General features: G+C 40.8%; 1 protein-coding gene across 1 annotated transcript; it reads right to left on the reverse strand.

Annotated features, from left to right (window-relative positions):
- Positions 1-18,321: 18,321 nt before the first annotated feature.
- LOC108258386 (SLIT and NTRK-like protein 5) lies at positions 18,322-24,565 on the reverse strand. Its single transcript, XM_017457001.3, has 2 exons — positions 24,181-24,565; positions 18,322-22,736 (listed from the first exon to the last, which is right to left on the reverse strand). The coding sequence occupies exon 2, from the start codon at positions 22,683-22,685 to the stop codon at positions 20,076-20,078; it is 2,610 nt and encodes an 869-aa protein (XP_017312490.1). The 5' UTR covers positions 22,686-22,736; positions 24,181-24,565; the 3' UTR covers positions 18,322-20,075.
- Between the last annotated feature and the right edge of the window lie 664 nt (positions 24,566-25,229).

A 25,229-nucleotide genomic window follows, 5' to 3' on the forward strand; every position in this document is an offset into this window, starting at 1 on the left:
AGATACTGCAGGGCAGACGAAAGCAAATGACTACAGCTATTAGCAGCGAGTGCCCGTCGCCTCCTCTTGCACCCCCCCCCCCCCCCCCCCCCCTGTCCTTTGGCTTCGTGCTCAGAATGAGGGATGAGGTGAAGCAGGGAAGAAAGAAAAGGAGAGGTGGAATGTTGAAGGGGACTATTTTTAATGAATAGAAGGTGCGGTCATTCAGGTTGAGAATTAGTGCAGATGTGCAATCATTTCCAAGTGCTAAACAATGCCAAGACGTGCCAAATACCCACAATGCTTTGCTTAGTGCCAGGTGTAGTGGTTCCACCTGATGTCATCCTTGCAAAAGGTTCTATAGTTGACAGCTGGTGTTTAGCTCTATAACAGTGTATCTTAATACAGTTATAGATGCAATCTGCTAAGCTAGTTTCCTATTTAGCTATTTATGTTTGGCTAAGGTACTCTAACAACATGTGAATGCAAGACAGCTAACATACCATGTGACCTTCGTGTAAGCAGTGGTAACAAGAAAATTGTATCAGAAGCTGTAATTAGTGTATATTAGATAAACATATATAGCTAGCTAACAAAAAGTGCATTAGCATTAAATATACAGAGCATTAAGTATACTTTAGCTAGTAGCTAAATCTGTTAGCCAAGAACAGCTAATAGCCTAGCACTACAAAATATTTTAGTCATTCTCTGTTACTGTGCTACTCTAACAGCTGAAGTTTTTACCAGGGGTGTGTAGACTTTTTTATACCCACTGTCCTGTATTTTATGCAGCTATAGATGCTAAATACTAAGCTAGTTTGCTATTTATGGATTTAAATTTGACTAGCCATGACACACAAGCCTGCTACGATAAAAAAAGACCATTGAATATAAATAGCTAGCTAGCAAAAGCTGTTAGGTAAGGACAAATAGCAAGCTAGCCAATAATATGTTTCAAAATGGATGTACATGCCATAATTGTCCTAGGTACAACCATAAAATAGAGAGGGTTCTCTTTCAGAAAAGTCTCCACGTAAAACCCTATAGAACCTGCTATAAGTAAGTTCTGATAACTAACTAGCTAAGCATACATATGTACCTGTATAATGTCAGAGCTGCTCTTATATAAAATTATACTGTCACGGAACGAGACTGGAGGCGGATGCAGGTGCAGGTCACAGTCTTTATTACTTAAACCAGAAACAAATAAACAAACACAGGGAGCGCGGTCTCTACTGACTCTACACACTCTGGTCCCCTAGCTACGACCGCTAGCATGCTTCACATTAGCACATACTGGTATACTTCCTTCACTTGGCAAACTAAACCAACTATAATACTGCGCCATGTGCGCAGTCACACGGGGGGTGCTGGGCGACCTCCTCGGCCGGGCTGAGCAGCGGGACGGCCTCCTCGGCCGGGCTGGGCAGCGGGACGGCTTCCTCGGTTGTGCAGGGCAGCGGGACAGCTTCCTCGGCCGTGCAGGGCAGCGGGACAGCCTCCTCAGCTAGACCGGGCAGCAGGACTGCTTCCTCGGCTGTGCAGGGTAGCGGGACGGCCTCCTCAGCTGGACTGGGCAGCAGGACGGCCTCCTCAGCTGGGCTGGACAGCGGGACGGCTTCCTCGGCAGTGCAGGGCAGCGGGACGGCCTCCTCAGCTGGACTGGGCAGCAGGACGGCCTCCTCAGCTGGGCTGGACAGCAGGACAGCTTCCTCGGCCGTGCAGGGCAGCGGGACGGCCTCCTCAGCTAGGCTGGGCGGCAGGGCGGCCTCCTTGGCTGTGCAGGGCAGCGGTGCGGCCTCCTCCGCTGGGCTGGACAGCAGGACAGCTTCCTTGGCCATGCAGGGTAGCGGGACAGCCTCCTCAGCCTGTCCCTCTGAGGTCGCCATGTTGATCTCAGGTGAGAGCTCCACAGCTGAGACCTCCCCGTAGGCCTCAGGCTGGAGCTCTGCTGTCCTCATTGCCCCCCCCAAAAAAATTTCTGGGCCAGCCTTCACCTTTGGACTGCGCAACAAGGTGTACCTCCCCTGCAGTGGAAAGCCACAGATGCTCAGGCTACTTTGTTGCAAGGCGTCGCTCCTTGGCGGCGGGGACGGGGTATATGGCACGAGGGACAACGCGGCGCACAGCTTGGCTTTGCACTGAGAAATGTCCTCCGCGAGCTGTTTGCTCAACTCCAGGGACGAACGGAGAAGCGCCCAAATACTGGCCTCTTCGGCGGCACTCATAGCGACCTGCTGCTTCCGCATTTTTGGGCGCAGTATTCTGTCACGGAACGAGACTGGAGGCGGATGCAGGTGCAGGTCACAGTCTTTATTACTTAAACCAGAAACAAATAAACAAACACAGGGAGCGCGGTCTCTACTGACTCTACACACTCTGGTCCCCTAGCTACGACCGCTAGCATGCTACACATTAGCACATACTGGTATACTTCCTTCACTTGGCGAACTAAACCAACTATAATACTGCGCCATGTGCAGGGGGGGTTAACTTACCAACCTAATTAAACTAAAACATTAAAACCTGGGGCAAATCAAAGACTTAAGTCAGTGTTCAAGCGGTAAGTGAACGAAAACAAAAGAATCATGTGACCAGTCAGCGGCCGTACCGCAGTGCCCTCTGCTGGCCGTGGCGTAACATATACCATCTGATTCGAGAACTCAGCTGTGTTGTGGTGTAAAATAAAGCATTAAATGTAATGTTAGCTAAGTGGAAATAGCTTGCTAGCTAATAGGCCTATAATAGTAACTACAGCTAACTGGCTAGACAAACACACATAGCTAAATATCTTGCTATCTTTGTCGTTAGCTACTGTTGCTATATAAAATAAGGTATCAAATGTCATTATGTTATTAAAGGTATCACAATGTCAAATGTTATTTTACAAAGTATCTAAGAATTTTTTCCACATTTTTTTTTCATCCATGTCAATAAACTCCATATTTTTTAAAGGAGACCATAAATCTTCTGCAAATATGCACTGTGGCTAATTGGCATGCTTTAGCACATGTTAGCATTCATGGTTGCTTTTGAGTATTGATGAGATCTATGGAGATTTACGTGTCATCTGCAAGAAACGGAACTCCTTGATCCTGAATCAACAGATCAATAAAACGGAACGTGTAGTTCGATTGGTGCTAATCACATTCCTGAACTTTAACAGCACATTTCAGCGGTGATGCTAATCAACATGACATTTAGGAAAAAGAGAAGATGAGGTGGGAGGGATTTACTGTTCTGAAGAATGTTTATTCACCAGCAAATTAAAACAAGTACGCCATGGTTCTACTGTCCTACATCTGATTGCTCGTTCCAACCCAACATACACAATATCATTTCAGTTTTTCACTCCATCTCTAAGTGACTATGTCGGATATAAAAGTGTCTTCTTCACTCTAATTAGGAGTTGTTTTGGACTGAACTTCTGTTTATGATTAAAGTTCAATGTAGATTAGAACGTTAGAATGATAGAACCATTCAAATCCATTTAGAAAATGTTTTCTTCTGTTCTACAGTTTGTCTTTTTAATGGAACTCTTAAAAGTCCAACAGCCCTAGAGGACCCATGTTCTTTGATTTGTCCCTCTGGAGGAACCCTTAAAGGATATATGCAAAACTGTACCACACTGTTTCCCTTTTAGAAAAGGTTCCAAGTAGAAGCTTGTTACAGAACTTGCCATTTAAAAAAAAAAAAGATGAACATTTCACTTCAGTTCAGGTCTCTAAGAGAAACCTTAGACCTTCTTTGTAGAACCCTATATCAGGTGATTTCCCTTTCAGTAAAGATTCCAAGTAAAACCACTTTAGACAGCTTAAACCAGTAAACATCCAATGAACCCTAAAAGGACTGTCTTCGTTGGGTCTAAAGATCTTACATAGAGCACTAAAACTGAGAGCTTTCCAATAGAACAGTGTTCAAAAGTTAAATATAAGGATAAATATATAAATATAAATATAAATATATAAATATAAATATATCTATTTAAAGAAACCTTGAAGACCATTGCTCTTTGATTTTCCCCACTAGAAGAACTCTTAATGATCATACAATGTGTAGAATCATATTAGAGATGGGTTCTGGTATTCTAGAACATATTAGCATTTAAAAGAAGACTTAAGAGCGTTTTACTTCATTTCTTTGATGTGTCTCTAAGGGAACCTTTACACCTTTAGACTATCTGATATATGGGTTTACCTGTACAGGTACACGCATATATCAGATGGTTTTCCAAGTAAAAGAACTTTTAAAAAGTTTTAAACCAGTAAACATCCAATGGATCTTCAAGGAAGCTTCTTCTTTGGTTCTTTGGTGTGTGTTTAAAGTTCCTATGTGGAACCATATAGCAGAGGGTTTTCCATTTCAGAAAAGGTTCTGAGTAGAACTCTGTTGGAACTGATATCCATTTAAAGAAAAAAATCCCTGGTGGTCGATATATGAGACCACTGTTTTGTTGTCTGTAAACACATGGTGACCTCTTAATTGAGGAAGAAAGAATTTTAATGCTAGAACTATGGCGCACATTTCTAGGCAATATATATGCCACTCCATAAGAGGGCCACTCCAGAGACCATGAGCTGGACAGCTGTCTAAGACCGCGCCCTAGCCCGTGAAGGAGGTGTCTGTCATTATTGTCTTGTGCTAAGGAGACACTCCTAGAGTGTGACCCAAGGTTAGAAACCGGGGACACTTCCAAATTCTCAGAGCACGTAGGCCTCGGCGCGTGACACTGATTACTCTCAGAGGTTTCATCCTCGGACGAAACCCCCAACTTCTCAGCCACCATTGAAATGGTCTGCTGTGCAATAGGCCCAAAGGTATGACGCTGGCTGCTGCTGCCATAAGCTCCAGTAGTCTCCCATAGAGACTGGACGGGATGCCAAGATCCAGCTTTATCTTGCTCAATGTTGATAGGACTGAACGTACGCATGTTGGGGATAGAAAGGCCCTCATCGTAGTAGAATCCTTATAACCCCTAGAAAAGTTGTCCACTGCACTGGAGAAAGCGTACTTTTTAGAGCCCCAAGCTCTTCATGTGGGCGAGAATAACATCTCGATGTTGAATCGCGAGTTCCCTGAATCGTGCTAGAATTAACCAGTCATCCATGTAGTTTAGTACACGGATGCCCTGGAGTCACAATGGAGCCAGAATGACATCCATGCACTTTGTGAAGGTGCGAGGGGATAAAGCTAGCCTGAAGGGAAGAATCCAATCTTGTTGTGCATTGCCTCCAACGCAAACCCCGGGATGATCCTGTGACTGGGCGATATTTCTATGTGGAAATATTCACCTTTCAGATCTATCATCACAAATCAGTCCTCAAACTGAATCTGTGGAATGATAAGTTTGGGCGTCAGCATCTTGAACCTGTATGCCCGAAGAGTACAGTTCAGATAACGCAAATCTAAAATTGGCCACATATGAAATAACGGCTGTAAAAATGCCCTCCGTCAGGGAACGGGGTACATGTTCTATGGCCCCTTTGTCCAAGAATGATCTTACTTCCTGCACTAACGTCGGGCTCTGGTCTGTGCTGACTACTGTGGTGAGCACACCTCTGAACCGGGGGGGTTGAGCTCTGAACTTGACCCAGTAACCCATTTCTACAGTAGACAGAACTCATAGAGACACATTTGGCAGTAGTTTCCACACTGCCAGACGGTCTTTTAGTGACGTTAACTTTAGGGACGTCCCTCCATGGCATCTCAGGAACGTTCCTCTTTTGTCTGCTTGGCCTTTATGACCATTCTTAGATCAGGCCTAATAGCAGGCTGGTTGTTTTTGTAAAGAAACAAAAAGCAGCTTCAGCTGAGCATGCCGTGGCAGCCCTCGAGAGGTCTGACTGTGCGCATTGTAATGCCTTACATTAGGCAGCTCCGCTCGCAACTCACTCTCTTCTCGGAAGCCGAAGCAAATTGGGTTTCAGAGCCTCGCGGATCTAGGCCGGCCACTGCCGAGGCAGCTAGCCGTCTCAGGTCCGGGGGATCTTTTATTTATCTGGAAGAGGAGCCAGAGGCGAGCACTGCTCTATCTCTTGCTCTTTCATCCCGGTCCGGCTCTCTGCTGGATTTTGGAGCTTGCGTCATGACTCCTCCTTCTGCTATGGAAAGCCAAAAAAAAAAAAAAAAAACACACAAAATAATAAAAGAATAAATATTAATTCCTCTCTTACTCCGAGGAACCAGAAGGATGTGGTAAAAACTGAGAGCAGCATATAAAGAGCTGCTTGAAGTGATTACTAAGGCTGCATGAGCTTTTTTCTCCCCAGTTAAAGTAAATCCCTCACACTGCACAAAACTTTCTTCCAGAAGTGCATGACAAAATATCAGGCTTCTGGGGAAAACCATGCATTAGCCGTATTTATAACCCCACGATGTTGGATTATTCAAAAAGCCATTGTGGGGAATAAACGGCATGGCTATTAAGCTATGCTGAAGCTGGACGAGGTGCTTGGGAGCTACCTCTCTCCATCGATGGCAGGTAATTTAGGGGGGCTGGCTTTGCCATCCAAGCCATGTAAGGCCACCATGGCATTGGTGGGCAAGGCCTATGCAGTAGTGGGTCTTGCTTGTGGGTCACTGCAGACAATGACAGTGTTGCAGGCCTACCAAGCAGACCTGCTGAGTGAGCTCGACATACGGCAGGATTCAGCCAGTTCCTTCCCTGTTATGTCGAGTTTGCCCGGGCCAGCGCTAGTGCAAGGGAGACACAGAAGGCGAGTACAGCAGCCCGCCAACCACAGCAGACAGCCAGGGATACCGGGCAGCCACACTAGTGGCCTGCTACTAGGCCTGATTTGAGAATGGTCATGAAGGCGAAACAGACAAAGAGGAGCGGTCCTGAGGGGCTGTGGAGGGATGTATCAGGGGACATGAGGTTGTTAGGGCAGTTAGCCCCCAGTGCTACTGTAGGCCCTCCTCTAGCCAAGGCTGTCCCAAATTTTCAGTGTTCTCTGGTCAGTGACCTGTCACAGGGCAACGGAAATCTGATGCTTTCCCTCCAATAGAATTTGAAATAGTTAACGTCACTGAAAAACCACCTGGCAGCGTGGCTTCAGTACTGCCAAATTTGTCTCCATGGGTTCTGTCTACTGTAGAAAAGTTTCACCAGGTCCAGTTCAGAGCTTGATCCCCCGGTTCAGAGGTGTGCTCACCACAGTAGTCAGCAAAGACCAGAGTCTGACATTAGCGCAGGAAGCAAGATCATTCTTGGACAAAGGGGCCATAGAACATGTACCCCGTTCCCTGAGGGAGGGAGGTTTTCAAAGCCATTATTTCCTGAGCCGCAAAAAATATGGGAGTATGCGGCCAATTTTAGATATGTGTCTTCTGAACTGTACTCTTCAGACATACAGGTTCAAGATGCTGACGCCCAAACTTATCGTTCCACAGATTCAGTCTGAGGACTGGTTTGTGACAATAGATCTAAAAGGTGCATATTTCCACATAGCCAAGATCGGGTTCTTCCCTTCGGGCTAGCTTTATCCCCTTGCACCTTCACAAAGTACATGGATGTCATTCTGGCTCCATTGTGACTCCAGGGCATCCGTGTACTAAACTACCTGGATAACTGGTTAATTCTAACATGATCCAGGGAACTGGTGGTTCAACATCGAGATGTTGTTCTCGCCCACATGAAGAGCTTGGGGCTCAGGTTGAACCTCAGATAAGTATGTTTTCTACAGTGCAGTGGCCAACTTTTCTAGGGGTTATAAGGATTCCACTATGATGAGGGCATTTCTATCCCCAACATGCGTAGGGCCAATCCTATCAACACTGAGAAAGATAAAGCTGGATCTTGGCATCCCCTCCAGTTTTTATGGGAGACTACTGGAGCTTATGGCAGCAGCAGCCAATGTCATACCATTGTGCCTATTGCACAGGAGGCCATTTCACTGGTGGCAGAGATGTTGGGGGTTTCCCTCTGACAGTAATCAGTGTCACGCGGCGATGCCTACATGCTCTGAGAATTTAAAGTGTCCCTGGTTTCTAGCCTTGGGTCACACTCATATATTGACCACCAAGGAGGATATTGTCTGTGCCCCCTGTTCAGCCAGGCGCAACTAATTCTTCTCTGGGCAGAGGGAAAGTTTTGTCAGTGAGTGCAATGTACATTCTCACCTCCGAGAAGGCAACATATTGCCCGCTTTGGTTCACCCTCACTCCTCCTGCACGATTATGGCTGGACATGGTGCACATGTGGTCAAGGTCACATCTGTACGCTTCTCCTCTGATCACTGTGCTCCCACAAGTTCTGTCGAGAGTTTGCCAAGACCGTCTACATCTGCTGCTAGTAGCACCTTATTGGCCAACTCAAATATGGTTCTCAGAGATAATATCCCTGCTAGATGATACTCCTTGGGAGATTCCCATCAGCAGGGATCTACTGTCTCAAGCCGGAGGGCTGATTTATCACCCTCAGCCGGAACTATGGAAACTGTGTATCTGGCCCCTGAGGGGCACCAGCTCATAGATTTTGGTCTCATAACTGTGTTTGTAGAGACCATGTTGAATGCTAGTGCACCATCCATAAGGAAATTGTATGCGCTCCAGTTGTCCAGTCCAGTCCATTTTGTCTTGTGTTGTGAGGAACGCCAGCTAGACCCAGTGAACTATGCAATAGCTACAGTCCTGGAGTTCTTACAAGGACCTTTCTCAGCAGGGTGGGCTCCTTCTACAATCAGGGTTTACGTGGCTGACATTTCAGCCAGCCATGCCCCTGTTTATGGAGCCTATATGGGGCAACATACTCTAGCTTCGAGGTTTATGCATGGTATCAGGTGGCTGAGGCCCATCTGCAGGCCACAAATACCTTCCTGGGACCTTTCTGTGGTCCTGGAAGGTCTGTCAGGGGCCCCATTTGAGCCCTTAGAGTCAGCCTCTGAGAAGCTTCTGACTCTAAAGGTAGCTCTTCTGCTGGCCCTGACATCTCTCAAGCGAGTAGGAGATCTACAAGTTCTCTCTGTTGCCCCTTCCTGCCTTGACTTTACCCCTGGATTAGCCAAGGCCTTCCTGTATCCTAGACCAGATTATATTCCTAAGGTGCCTACATCTGCTGCCCAGCCTGTGATGTTACAGGCTTTCTGCCCTCCTTCGTTCCTCACATGGGAACAAGAGAGGATGCACCTGCTGTGTCCAGTAAGGGCTCTCTGTACTTACATCCACCGCTCTGGCCAGTGGCATAAGTCAGAGCAGCTGCTGCTCTGCTTTGGCGGCAACGGTAGAGGTGATGCTTTATCAAAGGAGCGCATCTCTAATTGGATAGTGGAAGCGATCTCTATGGCTTATGAGGCGCATGCTCTCGCTATGCCTCTGGGCATAAGGGCTCATTCCACTAGGGTGGTCGCCTCCTCAAAGGCTTTGTCCAACAAGGTATCCTTACAGGATGTCTGTGCTGCTGCAGGGTGTTCTATGTCAGACACATTAATTCGATATTACAGCCTGGTTATTCATTCCACCCTAGGCCTATTAATAGGCATGATTTTGCCGGTCACGCGTGAGGGTGCTCCCATTTTGTTATGCTAAACTCAACGTCTCGTTCCCTTCTCAGGGAACAGGTTTACATGTGTAACCCAGACGTTTTGGTGCCCACATAGAGGTAGCCTTATGGAAAAGTACCTCATGCCCACAGTTAAATATGGTGGTCGCTATTAATGTTTTCAGGCTGTTTTTCTGCCAGAGGACATGGACAATTTGTTGGGATGCATGGCATCATGGACTCTATCAAATGTCAACAGATATTAAATGAAAACCTGACTGCCTCTGCCAGAAAGCTTAAAATGGTTGGCCATGGTTGGATCTCCAGCAGGACAATAATCCAAAACATACATCAAAATCAACACAAAAATAGTTTATTGACCTCGAAATCAAGGTCCTGCCATGGCCATCCCAGTCCCCTGACTTGAAACCCATGGAAAACCTTTGGGGTTAACTGAAGAGGAGAGTCCACCAGTGTGGACCTCAAAATTTGAAGGAGATTCTGCATGGAGGAATGGTCTCACATGCCTTGCCATGTATTTTCCAACCTCATCAGGCATTGTAGGAGAAGACTCAGAGCTGTTATCTTGGCAAAGGGAGGTAGCACAAAGTATTGCCTAAAAGGGTGCCAATCATTTTTGCACCTATATTTAACAAAGATATATATTCATGAATAAACTTGTGTCTTGTTTGCAATTGTTTGATATCCATGTGAACAGAGTAATTTTTGTGATTTGTTTTAACAGAAAATCAAAAGGTTAAACAATAAAAAGAATTTTTCACAGCCTTCTTTGCTCATATTTACCAAACGGTGCAAATATTACCGGAGGGCACTGTATGTATTAAAAAAAAAATGAAAAAATACACTGTATATACACAAACTTGCATTTTAAATTGTAATCCTTTTTTTCTTATGGTACTTAAATATGGTATTTTTTTCTGTAAAGATGTTTTAAGCTTTTTAATTTCTTTATATAAAAATAATTATTTTCACACCATTTTATGCTCATTTTGGCCTCACTGTGCCTTGAAAATCCAGTGTTTTTACCATTTCATCAGTCGGTGTTTTATTAGCAGAGAGCTTTATTGTTTAAAGACAGGAAGCAGAGGGAAGAAAAAAATCTTAAGTCAACACGGCCATTAATTACAGCTTGTGTGCAGTTTTTCTCTCTAAAGCGTGGTGTTGAAATGGCTTTGGGTAAATGGGTCATTATTTAATTCGCAAATTTATGATAATTATAAAATGGCCTATCATGAATTACCCTTTGTCCAGCCTTTCCTTAAAAATAAAAAGACTTGGACTATAAAAAAAATCTAACATTAATATCCTTGGTGAATCATGAGATGAATCATCTGTGAGTGAAGTTCGAGTTGCGTAAATGGTGTGATTTTATAGAAAAGTACTCTGGTGGGAGAGCTGTTAATAATAGAATGACAATAAAGTGTGTTTAGATGTTACAATTCTTTAAAAGGTTAACATGGGCAGAGCTTGCATTAATATCAGCATTCATCCAATATACACTCAACAACCACATTACTAGGAACACCATACTAGTAGTGAGTAGGAGCAACTTCATGACATGGCATGATTGCTGGACATTCATGCTGCAAATCTCCCATTCCCTTACATCCCAACTAACCATTATAAGATGAGTAAATTGTAGCCATTAAGGGATGAATGTGGTCAGCAACGATATTCAGATATTGTGGAAATCAAAGCATTGATATTCAATTGGTGTTAAAGGGGCCAATATGTACCAAGAAAACATTCCACATGCCATTAGACCACCACCAAAAACAACAACAACCAGAACTGTTGCCACAAGGCAGGTCAGGTCCATGGATTCATGCTTGACAACAAATTCCGACCCTACCGTCTGACACTGAGATTCATCAGACTAGGAGACACTCAAATCTTCAGATGTCCAGTTTGCATGCGCCCACGGTAGCGTCAGATTCCTGCTATTGGCTGACAGGAGTGGATCCCAATGTGGTCTTCTGCTGATGTAGCCCATCCACCTCAAGGTTTGACCTGTTGTGTGTTTTGAGATGCTTTTCAGCTTACCATGAATGTAAAGAGTGCTTATTTAAGTTTCTACCGACTTCCTGTTAGTTCCAGAAAGTCTGGACATTCTCCATTGACAAGGTGTTTCAGCCTGCAGAACTTCTGTTCACTGGATGTTATTTATTTATTTATTTATTTTTATCACAATTCAGTGAAAACTCTACATTTGTACAAATTAATTTGTAATTATTTGTAATTAACACTAATTTGACATTATTATTTTAGGGATTTTTTAGGAATGTTGAACAAAGGGCAATCAAGGACATATGAATGTAATTATTACAGGACATACAGTAAATAAAAAAAATAAGTTGTTCTGCAGTGAAATAAAAATGTTAATAACTCCTGTTTGCGTGCACACACACACACACACACACACACACACACACACACACACACACACACACACGCTTGTTATCATATGGATCATGAGACAAACCATCAAAGATCCATTTTTAAAGGATTTTAAACTTTACAAGATTAATAGTGTTTTATTAATGCTGTTTTACTTCTCAACTAGAGATGCTTCAGTGGAGGATGTATTCTTGCATTTGTTCTGGGACAGCATTTGTTCTAGTTATGAAGTAGGACTCTGATTTTTTTTCTGTCTCTAAATCCTAATTCTAAAATTGCTGCACTTAATTGCTTAACAATTAATCATGCAGTTTTATGCTTATTAAAATCATGTGACCTCAGTGACCATTTGTCTAAGCGTTTACATTTTAAATCTTCTGCAAAATAATAATTTCTTCATAAAACAGACATGAGTTATCCATAAAAACGAAATTATATAGTTTTAAGTCCTATCACCTGTAATTAAAAATATGTATCATAACTTATATAAACCTCTTAATTTTTATAATTAACAAACAAACTAGTGAAGATGTTTTTAAAGGGCACTTAAATATAGGATATAAAGGGTCGATTTTGGGTAGAAAATAAAAAGAAAATGATATTTTTTTCTTTTCACATCTAAAGGTTCATACAGTGATGTCAGGACAACAGCGAGGGAAAATGGAGATTCGATTTGCAACAAATCAGAAGAAATTTGAGATGCATGCAGGATCGCTGGCCTTCACTTACACACAGTGTAAAGCTCACTATAGATCAAAAACCTCACTTATTGAAACTCTTTGCACTTGTTAAAGAGATATTTCTTCAAAAACATGTTCAAGGTCTGACGTTCGCCGCTTTAGTGTTGCGCTGGAGCTACAAGGCTTGTTAATAATGTAGCTTACTTGTAATAGAATCTTATAGCATGCACAGACGTGTCATTTTTGCTTTATTCCCATAGCTCTGCTGTATATCAACATTAAATAAACATTATATAGTAAACTTTTAAACATTAACGGAATTTATATGCTGTTATATAAACAATATATTATAAACACTGTTATATAAACATGAACAGAATTAGACAAACTGTTTAATAAAAATTAACAAAATGTATACACTGTTATATAAAAAATATGTTATAAATATTATTGTTATATTAGCATTAACGGAATTATATAAACTGTTATATACAAATACAAAACATTAGCAATATTTTTATATTGGTATATAAAAATATTTTATAAATATTATTGTTTTATATACATTAATGGAATATATAGATGTATAAGTAAACAATACATTATAAACATTATAGTTATATAAACATTAACAGAATTATACAGTCCCCTCCGAAAGTATTGGAAAGGTAAGGTGAGTTCTTTTTTTCTTTTCCTTTTTTTTTTGCTATATACTGAAGACATTTTTTTTTTAGATCTAAAGATGAATTTGAGACGATAGATCGAACTTTCAGCTTTCATTTCCTCATGTTTACATCTAAATATGTTAAGCAACTCAGAACATGGCACCTTTCATTGAAAACACATTTGTAGGTTCACATTCATGATTACAAATATTGGAACATGTGACCAACAAGTGTTTCCCATTACCCAGGTGTGTCCTGTTAAATTGACTGTTTAAAGATTTTATAGCTCTGAACATCTACTCTTGGTCTGAGCCCTGTGTTTCACCTATGAAGACCATTTGTTGTTAAAAAGGGCAAACCAACATGAAGACCAGAGAGCCGTCTATGGGAGAGAAGCAGCCATTTTTAAGCTGAGAAAAGAGGGGAAATCTACCAGAGCCATTGCACAAGGGAATGGCCAAGCCAATCACCAGACTTTTCCCCAGTTGTGCAACATTTCACCTCCTGAAGAGAAGACTGAAGGGAGAAACCCCCTGAAACAAAACAACAACTGAATGAAGCTGCAGTAAAAGCCTGGAAAAGCTTCACAAAAATACAATGCAACAGTTTGGTGATTTCAGTGGGTCACTGGCTTGATGCAGTTATTGCAAGCAAGAGATATGCAACCAAATATTAAGTGTTACTTACTTAAAGACTCTTTATACATTTGCTCACCTAAAAATGGGTGGTCTACCACCATAGGTGCCATGTTTTAAGTTGTTTCACACATTGCATATCAGGAACTGAAAGCTGAAATTCATCTTTTGATCTCAAATACAAATGTCTTCAGTGTATTGCAAAAACAAAAGTACTGATCTTACCATGCCAATACTTGTGAAGTGGACTGTATAAATTGTTTTATTGCTAATAAATATTAACATCTCAACATGTTAATTAAATAAAATATGAAGAAATAATTAAATGTCATTTGGAAAGTCTATTAATATTATTCTACCTTTTTTATTTTGACTTTTTCATTTGCATCTGCATTCTGCATTGTAAATTAATAAATACATATTCCTTATTGAGTTAAACTGTGCTACCAATTTTATGCAAAAAAATAAATAAATAAATAAAATTCATAATATGCCAATCAAACTAAAATATGTCAATGAAAATTTGGTACTAATCCAAATAAATCATTTTGATTTACAGGGAAATAATTCTGGGTTTGGTTTAAAGTCAGTTGTTGGTCATTCTTTAATTAACTGACAATTTTAGATTTAGTGTCTTGTGATAAGTGGCTTTCAGAATTAAAGAGCTTTAAACAGGCTAAAGCTAATATATGTAATATAATTTAGGTGATTAGCTTTAGTATACATTAGAAAATATATAGAATTAAAGAATTACTAAAATCGAATAAATAAAAAAAAAACAATCACTTTTATTAATTAAGTGGGCTTAAAACAAATATTCATTACATAATGATTATCCCTCTTTTGGATCTCAGAGGAACTTTGTCATGAGTCAGTTTAAAATTTTTACACTGCTTTAAAAAAAAAAAAAAAAAAAAAAAAAAAAAAAAAAAAAAAAAAAAAAACTAGCAAGTGCATTTCAATAATATCTATTAATTATAGTATAGTCATATTAAATAAAATCCTCAGTATTAGATTATCATAAAGTACACTTATCAGAAAGGGCTGTATTCATGAAACATCCTTTGTGACTTTAAAAAATCTTGAGCAGGTAATTTTAGGCTCCTTAAGTGATTGATTCATTTTAGGCTTCTGAAAATTGATTGATTTATAATGAAAGCATGATGTGGCTCACTGTTTATATATATATATATATATATATATATATATATATATATATATATATATATATATATATATATATAAGAATTATCTGAAATAATCATAAAAGTACGAAGGAAATATGTTTGTCAATAAGCACAAATGTGTTGATTATTATTATTATTATTATTATTATTATTATTATTACTACTACTACTACTACTACTACTATGTGACTGATATCACTGTTTCCAATGTGGTGGTATCATTATATCGGTAAATTGTCCCGGTCCTACATAATGACGCAGTACATTTCCAGTGGTCTGGTCAAACAAACGCAGGCATGAGCTGATAAAGCTGTGTGTGTGTGTGTGTGTGTGTGTGTGTGTGTGTGTGTGTGTGTGAGTGAGAGAGAGAGAGAGAGAGAGAGAGAGAGAGATCCATCGAAACACACGAGCTGGAACAGACAGAGTGAAGACATGGACACATGAGAAGTGGAGTGTCTAAACACAAGAACAAATCAAGGAGTAAATAGAAACATGGTCTCGCTCATTTCCAGGGTCAAACACCGAAAACGCAACACACACACACACACACACACACACACACACACACACACAGTATTGTAAATGACTATTCAACCTGTGAAATAAATTTGTTTTTTTCCCGGCGGCTCCCCGACTTCCATTAAACATCATGATTAGTTTAATCAAGAGGCTCATTGGTGCCTGTCAGATATCATCTCTGCCTTCGCAATTAGCCTATTCTCCTTGAACTTGGTTGGCAAACACACACACACACACACACACACACACACAAACGCCCCATCACAATGCGACAAAGTTAAACAATCGCTGGATAAATTAAGAAATTAAACATCACTCCTCTCCCGGAGCGTTGATTAAAAGCATTACTCATTTGACGGTGATGTTTTAGTCTTTTCCCATGATGCAATGTTAGCGCTCAGGGTCACCTCGACGCCAGTAGCTGGTGGTGACGGATCCTGATCCGCCCACACATCCACCCACACACACACACGGAGTGTGTAACGGCGATTAATTAGCGAGGGGGTAGATGCCGGGTGAATTACGATAATTTTGATTGACAGCTGATGCTGAATGTATTAATCACAGAGAAGTGATTTGAGTTTTGATAGGATGCCCTTCAAACAGAGGTTTTGCTAATTAAGCTCTTCGTCCAAAACGAAGAAATAATTTCATTCTAGAAATGACTGCGTAACCAATCAAACTTCGCTTCTCTAAAATAAATCACGTGCTGTAAATAAATACGTGGTTTTCCGTAAATACTGTACACACCAAAATCTTCATGTCTTTTGTTCTGCAATGAAATTTGCTCTTATTTCCAAAGCAAAATAAATAAAAAGTCCATATTTGTTTACTTCGACCTTTTCTATGGAAGGGTGCGGACTAGGATGTGAGTAAACTCTTTTTTTTTTCTTCTTTTAAACAATAGGCCTATATGAAGTTACATATTTATGGACTATTAAGCCTCTCATAAGAGGGAAAAAGATGAAAAGGAAAAGATCTGTCCCACACATGTGATGAGAAAAAAGAAAAAGATTAAGATTATTGTGGCGAGTGTCGTTTCTTTCAAATCTTTCAAATTTTTTATTTTTTTTTTTTGCTTAAAAATCAACAAGATTAAAAGATATTTTATTTTGAGAACATTTGGGGTCCAAATAACCAGAAATTGGTTTGTTTCTTTCCTTTGTCTCTGCTTCTCAGTTGTTTTTGTATAGATTATTGTATAAAATAAAATAAAACACGCTGTTAAAGATAAACGTGAGAAATTCGGAGGAAATCCGATCTGAATGATAAAACGACAACCAAAGTGAAATAATGGATTCACATATGGTTTATCCATGTGTATTTCAGCATTCACAATCCTATCTTCAGGAACAAAAGCAATTCAAGAAGCAAAAACATCTAATTTCACCCAAATGAACCAAACCTCCTCACCAACAATTAGGCCAAATCCCAGGATATTTTAGCGTTTATGAAGTGGGCAAACACAAAAGCTTGATCATAAACTGTTGAAGGCCCGAAGGCCCGAACATCAGCGCTAATCCTCTGCTAGCATGGGCCAAAATGGAGCCCATTACCAAACCCTGCCAAAAATAATAATAATAAATAATCATCGTAAACGGCTGGCTGCGTATTCCCAATGCACAAGCTCTGCTGCATCGTGTTCAGATTGCTCCTCTTTAAACTCACCATATGGGCTGACGAGCTCTAAGTGGTCTAGAATTAGCGCGCTAGTGGCGTGAGTGGGCCAAATCCATAATGCCAGGGTTAGTATTTACGCAACTGATGATCTGGGACCCATTTCAGGGACCAAGGCAGTGAAGGATCGGTCCAGATTTAATTCGCTATTTAAAAAAAAAAGAAGCAGCTTCTTCTTGACAATTAGTAACCGTCACCAATTAATCACGTCCCAATCCCTTGGCAGCAATTCAGAGATTAACACCGTGTCAAGGTCTGTCCTGCCATAACAGGTCTGATTCGTCCCCCTTCCTTTTTTCTGCGGCTATAAAAAGCCCCCACGTCACGTCGCGATTTGGAACGAGGCCCTCGAGTCGACAAAAAGAGAGAAAGTGGAACTCTTTATCATTGGAACAAGGAGGAAGGGGGGGTCACACTCTAACCCCAATACTCAACACAGCCATTTTACAAAAAAAAAGTAAAAAAGAGAAGATATACAGTGTAATTCATTGCAGCAAGGAATTCAGCTTTGCTTTTAAAAATACATGCTTTAAAAATAAAAAATATAGCAAGTAGTGATGGTAAAGGAGAATGAGGCAGTGGATGAATGATGATGATTATTATTATTATTATTATTATTATTATTATTATTATTATTAATTAATTTATGTATGTTTTTTTAAATTATTGGTTTTCTAGGTCACTGTTTAGTTCTGCATATATTGATCCATCTTTTGTGAAAACAGTATAATATTTCAGAGTACATATCTAACCAGAGAATAGTCTGTAGAATATCATGCTTGCACTTCCAGGTCGACTCTGTTGACGCTGAAATGTACTGCATATTTTTATTCGTGAACATTTGATTTCTAGACTTTGTGTGGTGAAACAACTGGAAACAACTAAAAGCAATTCAATATTTTATTTGTCTAAAAAGCATTTTATGAAATTATTGATTTCCTATTTTAGTGTATGGCAAGGAAAAAAAAAAAGCAAAACCAAAGTAAAAAGCTGTTTCCTTGTTTTCCATTTTCACTGTGAAATGAAATTAAAAGGAAAACTAATAAACACAATGTAAACTAACCAAGTATCCAAAATTTGGGTAATCTTTTCGTAAAGACTTGAATTCAATCTACTATTCATTTTCGAAAATCATGTCAGAACATCTGGTGATCTAAAAGGCACTGAATACCAGGAATTAACCTTTTGTTGTTATTGTTGTTGTTGATGTTGTTGTTTGACAGAACTGTACTTTCTTTCTGCAGAACTACATTCAGCTCAATTAACCTTAATCATTAAACGAGAAATAAACTGAATGCCAATAATAACAAGGTAACAACTCACATTACAGTAAGAAGTCAAAATGCAACCTCATGCAATCAAGAGATTTCAGAATGTCTTATTAAAATGCAGCAGACGAGCAATGAGGGGATGACATGGCCTGCAGCTATTGCAATATTAACCCTGCCATTTTAAATTTTCACCGTCAATAACCTTCTTCAACCGCAAGTTTTGTCTTTCAGGATTTTTTTTCCTGCTTTGTTTTTCCAGCATAGAAAAAAGAAATGTTTATTCAAGAAGCATTGATTGTTTTGGGAATGCCTCTGAACACTGGTTACAACTCTGTATTGATTAGCATTGAGAATGTAACTCCTAAAATCACTTGACACCTTGTGACTGTCTTGAGGGAAATGTGCCAACAATAATGTGTATATATGTATGTATATAAGAACCTGACATCATATTTATTGATGGCATAAACATATTTTGGTCAATATAGTGCAATAATAAGTGGAAAGCAATCGAAAAAAGAAAGAAAAAAAAACAATAACGGGGGAAAAAAAGAGAGAATTGCGAATGCTTGTATAAAAATAGGTGTTACATTAAAATAGTATTACACAACATAATTATTACTTCAATTATCATTTATGAATTTGTTCTTGATAACATATTAAAATACATATTAAGAATGAATGGATCATTTTTAATATATAATAATTCCTCTAATAGTAGCTGGGAAGACCAGTATTGGCCCTCCGTTTTTCTTCCTTTCTTATTTTTTTTTCCAAAAAAGTGCAGACGGCATACAAAGACACTTCTTTTTTTCTTTTTTTTTTTTTTTTTAAATCTTTAAATGAAGCAAAAGTTTCTCTTTGACATTGGAGATGAAGGTGGAGGTTGGGAAGATTGGAACAGGGAGGGTGAGAGAGAGGGAGGGGAGGGGTGTGCCACCACTGAAAAAAAGCCACTTGTACAATGCAAGCTACAATAAATGATCAAAAAATTACAAACGAAAAGCTTGTACAGAGTGATAATGGTACAGGTCATAATGATGAATAATCAAATAATGTTAAAAATACATGGAGATTATACCAATAAATACTTACTTACTTACTTACAGACTAGAGCAGAGGAATTGTCCTGCACAGTTAGATGCACTGTAATACAGTGTTCTTTTTCAATTTTGTATTGTTAAAGTTCGCAATATCTGTGTGATTATACTCCTGGAAAAAAAAAATGTACTTGGGTTAATCTGTACAGCTACGTTTGTTTATTTATGTGTATTCAATTCAATCGTCAACTTAAAAAAATAGATTCTGCGATTTTTGCATCACCAGTTTTGTATCACAACTCGTGCTTTCATCCCGAGAGCTTTTTTTTTATTTTTTATTTCCTTTTATGTCATGTATCTTTAAAAATTAAAGTAAGACAGTTAGGCACACCCCATTGTAGGAATTTTGTTTGTTGCCTTTGTTTTGTTGTTTCGTTAAAGATGGTGTACACCGTACACCCCGATGCACCCTTCACGTGGAAATGGGGTGAAAATCTCTAACAGTATGCATGTTCATAGACAAGGTTTAAAACTGGCTAAATGTTGTCTGTTTCTCAAGAACTTCGAGGTAATCTGGCTCCATTTGAAGTTTTGCCTTTAGTTCCAAATATTCATTCCTGTTTGGCTCCACATAGACAGTACTTGGAGCTGTGCTATAGAGCATAGTTTCTCTAATTCCCTCAGGATGCAAGAATTGCCGCCGTACATCGAAATTTGGGTTGTACGTGTATGATCCAGGACTGGGGTACTTGTAATCGTACCTATTTCCGGCACTATTCGGAGTTTTATCCGGCTCTAATATCCCTCGGAAGAAATGTTCGGCATCCTGAGCAGTCGAAGGCTCCTCCTGAGGTTCAATGGTGCTAATGGTGTACGTAGGGCTTCTCGAAGTAGGATCCCGCTCTTCCTCATTGGTGTTTCTGTAGCTAACCTTGAGTTCATGCAGATCAGGATAATCATCCACAGCGGTACCTTCTCTGGATCTATAAATGGGGTTTTTGCACATGTGCCCAAGAGGATGGGGGATGTATTCATAGACATGACCTGCTGGGGGTTTGACTTTGGGGACCGAACGATTGCTATAAAGACTGTACTGAAGGTTAAAGGAGCTTACATCCGAGTTGTTGGTGCTGGTGCGGTCACTTTGGGACTTTTTTCTACGCTTCATGACCACCACGAATAGCCCAGCAGCCACGAAAACAGACATTATGAATACCAAGAGGAGGCTAAGGATGAGGACTGACAATGGGACAGTGCTTGAAGGAGTGTTGAACCTCAAGGGAGTCTCTGTGGTGATCACCTTCCCTTCCAAGGTCGCTTCAGAAGGAGTTCCCGTAGATACAACAATATCCGAATAATCAGGACACAATTGTTCAGAAAGGATGCTGCGCATGTCTTGCCCTGCAAGTCTCTTTGGAGTTGCACATATGACGTCATTAACCACAGTGCCAGAGTTAAGCTGCTCTAGCCATATTTTCATGCCTACCACATCGCAAGTGCAATCCCAAGGGTTTTCAAAGAGATCCACTTGCACCAAAGCCTTGAGTTGATCTAGAACACCACTCACAGGCAAGTTTTGAAAGTGGTTGTTGCGTAGATTGAGCCTTGAGAGTGACATACTAGAAAAGATGCCTCCTGGCAAGGTTTTTAGAAGATTGTTGTTTAGGAAAAGTAGCTGAAGGTTCGGCACGAAGCGGAAGGTACCTGCAACAACCTCCTTGATCTTGTTGTACTCTAAATACAAGTACTGCAGGTTCTGGAGCCCAAAGAACATGTCTGAAGTGAGCCTGTCAATCAAATTGCCATTCAAGTACAGCCTGCGCAGGTTAATTAAATCCCCAAATGCCCTGTCATGTATAAGCGCTATCCGATTGTTTCCCAAGTGCAACAAATCCAATCCTTCTGCCTCAACGAAATCCGATCGGCGCACAGCAGGGATGTAATTCCCAGTGAGGTACATCTTTTTGGGATTATACGGCTTGGGCTTTAGATCTGATATACTCTCGATTTTCCGTTCCTGGCAATTGACATTGAGCCCAAGATCAGAGATCTGAAGGTTGCACGTGCATGCCGTGGGGCAATCCAAAGGCACGGGAGATTTGGTCTGAAAAGCTATGATTGGCCCATAGTTGTAAGGATTGCCTGGGATGCGAGAAGTGGGCTTGGACCTGGTCTTGTTGGATTGCCGAGTGCCCTTGGTAGGCCGGGATGAGGACCTCAGCACTGCTGAGGATGTGGCTGAGGAAGTAACTGCCGCCGGCGTCGTCTGGAAATATCCATTCGTGCTGAGAGGTGGCGGTGGGCGCATCTCATATTCCGAAATTGCCCTCCGAGGACACAGCTCCTGCTTGGAGACCTCATCGAGATCGCGGCCATGGAGCCGGAATGGAGTCTCACAGACCACCTCGCCAACTAGTGCCGTGTAGGCAATGCTTTCTAGCCACGCTTTTAATGCGATAAGTTCACAAGAACAATTCCATGGATTCTCCTCTAGCTGTAATTCCACCACTTTATCCATGTGCTCCAAAAGGCCAATGTAAGGGAACATTTTCAAGCGGTTGCCCCTGAGATCCAAGTGTGTCAAGGGCACATTTCGGAAAATGTTGGTAGGCAGCGATGACAAGAGGTTGTCATTCAAAATTAACACAGTCAGACGGTGTAGCCTGCTGAGAGCACTGGGTTCAATAATACTAATAAAATTATAATCAATCTGAAGGTATTCCAGGTTTTCTAATCCAGTGAACGTATCATCCCTAAGAACATCTATCTTGTTGTTGTTCAGGTGCAACCTCCTTAATCCCTGGAGTCCATTAAAAGCCCCAGTCTCCACTTCAGATATGTCGTTGTTGCCTAAATGCAAAATGGTGACTCCAGTGTAGTTGATGAAGTCATTGACGGACAATTTTTTCAGCAGGTTCCCAGTCAGTAGAAGGTGATACGTGGAGAAATGAACTGGGCTGATTTCTGACAGTCTTACGATGCCACGGTTCTCGCAGCTGACCGTCAGGATGCCCTCTTTTTCTTCACAAGTGCACAAATTCCTACAGATCTCCCCATAATTGTCATACATCTCAACCAGGCTCAGAGAAGCGGCAAGCAGCAAGATTAGTGTCAGTATCCAGACATGCATTTTCATCGAATTGAATGGCGCCGTTCACAGTAGTGCCGCTGCAGACTGTGGTGTCATCTAGAAAAGGCAGAAAAAAAAGGGGCAATCAATCTTTTTGGAACAAATAACAAATGGACAAAAGGATCTGTAAGACACGATGACACATAGTGAGGTGATTTTCTTATAAAAAAAATGGACACGTTAATATTAGATATGCATATTAAAGAATGAAAACTAAATAATTCACCCAGTTCTTTAATAAGAAATAGATTTATTTGAGTCATATGCGTTAATTAATGAAACACTGAGACTGTGCACGACATTGTAGGCACACAAAAAACACCTCAAAGACGACAAGTATGAATACAGGAATCAGTAGGAGCACAGAGAATATTTGTTCGACATTTTTTTGTTTAAATGAGATGCAGCAACACCAAGTGCTTGGAGAAATTTGCCCGAAAAGAGCAACTGGCATTATTGAGAATACTGAACATGCACTGCTGGTGACAGGAGAATGCATTCTGATTATTAGCCATTGCTTCTGCATAAATATGTGCACCCGCGATCTCGTTATGATCATGCTAAACGAGTGTTTAACAAGCTTTATCTACTCACCCCGCATATCCGATCACTCCTGTTTTCCTGTTTTCTAACACCGGTTAAGGAGTTTAGTTCGGATTAAATAGACCCAAACCATCAGCATGCATGTGTGTGAGCGTGTCTATGGAAATCTGATGATGCCCCATGCATCTTGGCGGGGGAGAAAGAAAAAAAAAAAAAAAAACGCTGATCATGAGAGCAAAATACTCTTAGCAGTTCAACATATTTCCATTTATCATTCATCGATTATTTTATCATTCATCCTGCTATAGCCTACACTATGCTGGATTAAATCATCCAAGGTTTGGAGATAATAATCCTGGATTCCGTTTCTGCGGGATCTCATGATTCATGCAAATCAACATCCACCTTCTTCTCTCTCCCTCTCTCTCTCTCTCTCCTCTCTCTCTGGTACCGGAGACACTCGCCGACGCACGCAAACACACACACACACACACACACACACACACACACACACACACACAGAGAGAGAGAGAGAGAGAGAGAGAGAGAGAGAGTCACATACACGAACGACTTTTCTGTCGCATTAAAAAAATCTATAAATAAATACAAATAAAAATAATAACTAACCTGTTTCCAGTAAACCAAATTGACCGCATTTATATACCCACACATGCAAATCATGTTTTTTTTTTTTGAAAACCCTGACGCCTCCTGCAAATATTTGCACACGATTTCAGTCAAACACACATGAAATAAATCACATTTTGATCAATTCGCACTGATAAACTCGTGATAAAATCCTTAGATTTTGATTTTGATTTGCGGTGTCTCCCTCGTTCAAGCCGCATCAGAGCTTTCACATCATTTAATTACGCCTTATTGATTATTTTGTGCGGGTTTTTTTCTTTCTTTTCTTTTATCATCCTTGAACTCTTCGTAATTTCCATGTATTCCTTACCGGGCTGATCGTCTCCGAAGCGGCAGCAGCATCACGACATCCTTTAACCGGAACGTTGCGCGCGCCAGGTTGCAAAATCCGTGCCGATTATTCCAGTATCTCCCCCCCTCTCTCTTTCTTTTATTAAAAGAAAATCCGATCCGTTTTAGCACCGAATTTTCTACGGGTAATGATGGTGGTGGTGGTGATGATGATGCGCGCGCGCGAGCATCGTCGATCTCTCTCTCTCTCTTTCTCTCTGTCTGTCTGTCCTCGCTCGCTCACTTCTCTCAGACAAGCAGACAATTAAACACACTGCCGCGCGCGCGTGTATAGGGAGTAAGGTGGCGGTGCGCGCGTGCAGGGATCCTAATGCTGATGATGCTCCATCCGTCCGCACACTCAACACCGGCCATCAGATCTTATACTTAACACATACGCGCGTGCGCGCGCGCTCACCCGCACACACACACACACACACACAAACACAAACACTCATCTGTGGATTCATGGGTTCATGCTGTTGGTGGTGCACCCAGAAAAGTTGTGTGCGAGCGCGTGCGCCCGTGAGCTTGTGCGCGCGCTCGCATGCATGCACGCGTGCATTGCATGCAGCATAGACAATCCTGGGTAACCAATTTGCAAAAGCAAATTGAAAAACACTATCATTATGAGCTTATCATTAAAACATTCAGAGATGGAGAGACAGATACATAGTGGGGGCGACAGAAAGAGAGAGACAAACAGAGACATAGAGAAAGAAGGAGAGGGAGAGAAAAGAGAGACAGACAGACAGACAGAACGAGAGAGACAGATAAATATAGAGAGAAGGAAACACACACACACACACACACACACACACACACACACACACACACATATATATATATATATATATATATATATATATATATATATATATATATATATATATATATATATATATATACGAGAGAGATAGAGAGAGAGAGAGAGAGAGAGAGAGAGAGAGAGAGAGAGAGAGAGAGAGTGAGAGAGAGACCTATAGAGGGCAGTACAATGCGATAAAAGTGGACGCACTCGCATCAATC

This window comes from Ictalurus punctatus, chromosome 26, assembly GCF_001660625.3.
Source record: "Ictalurus punctatus breed USDA103 chromosome 26, Coco_2.0, whole genome shotgun sequence".
Lineage (NCBI taxonomy): Eukaryota > Metazoa > Chordata > Actinopteri > Siluriformes > Ictaluridae > Ictalurus > Ictalurus punctatus.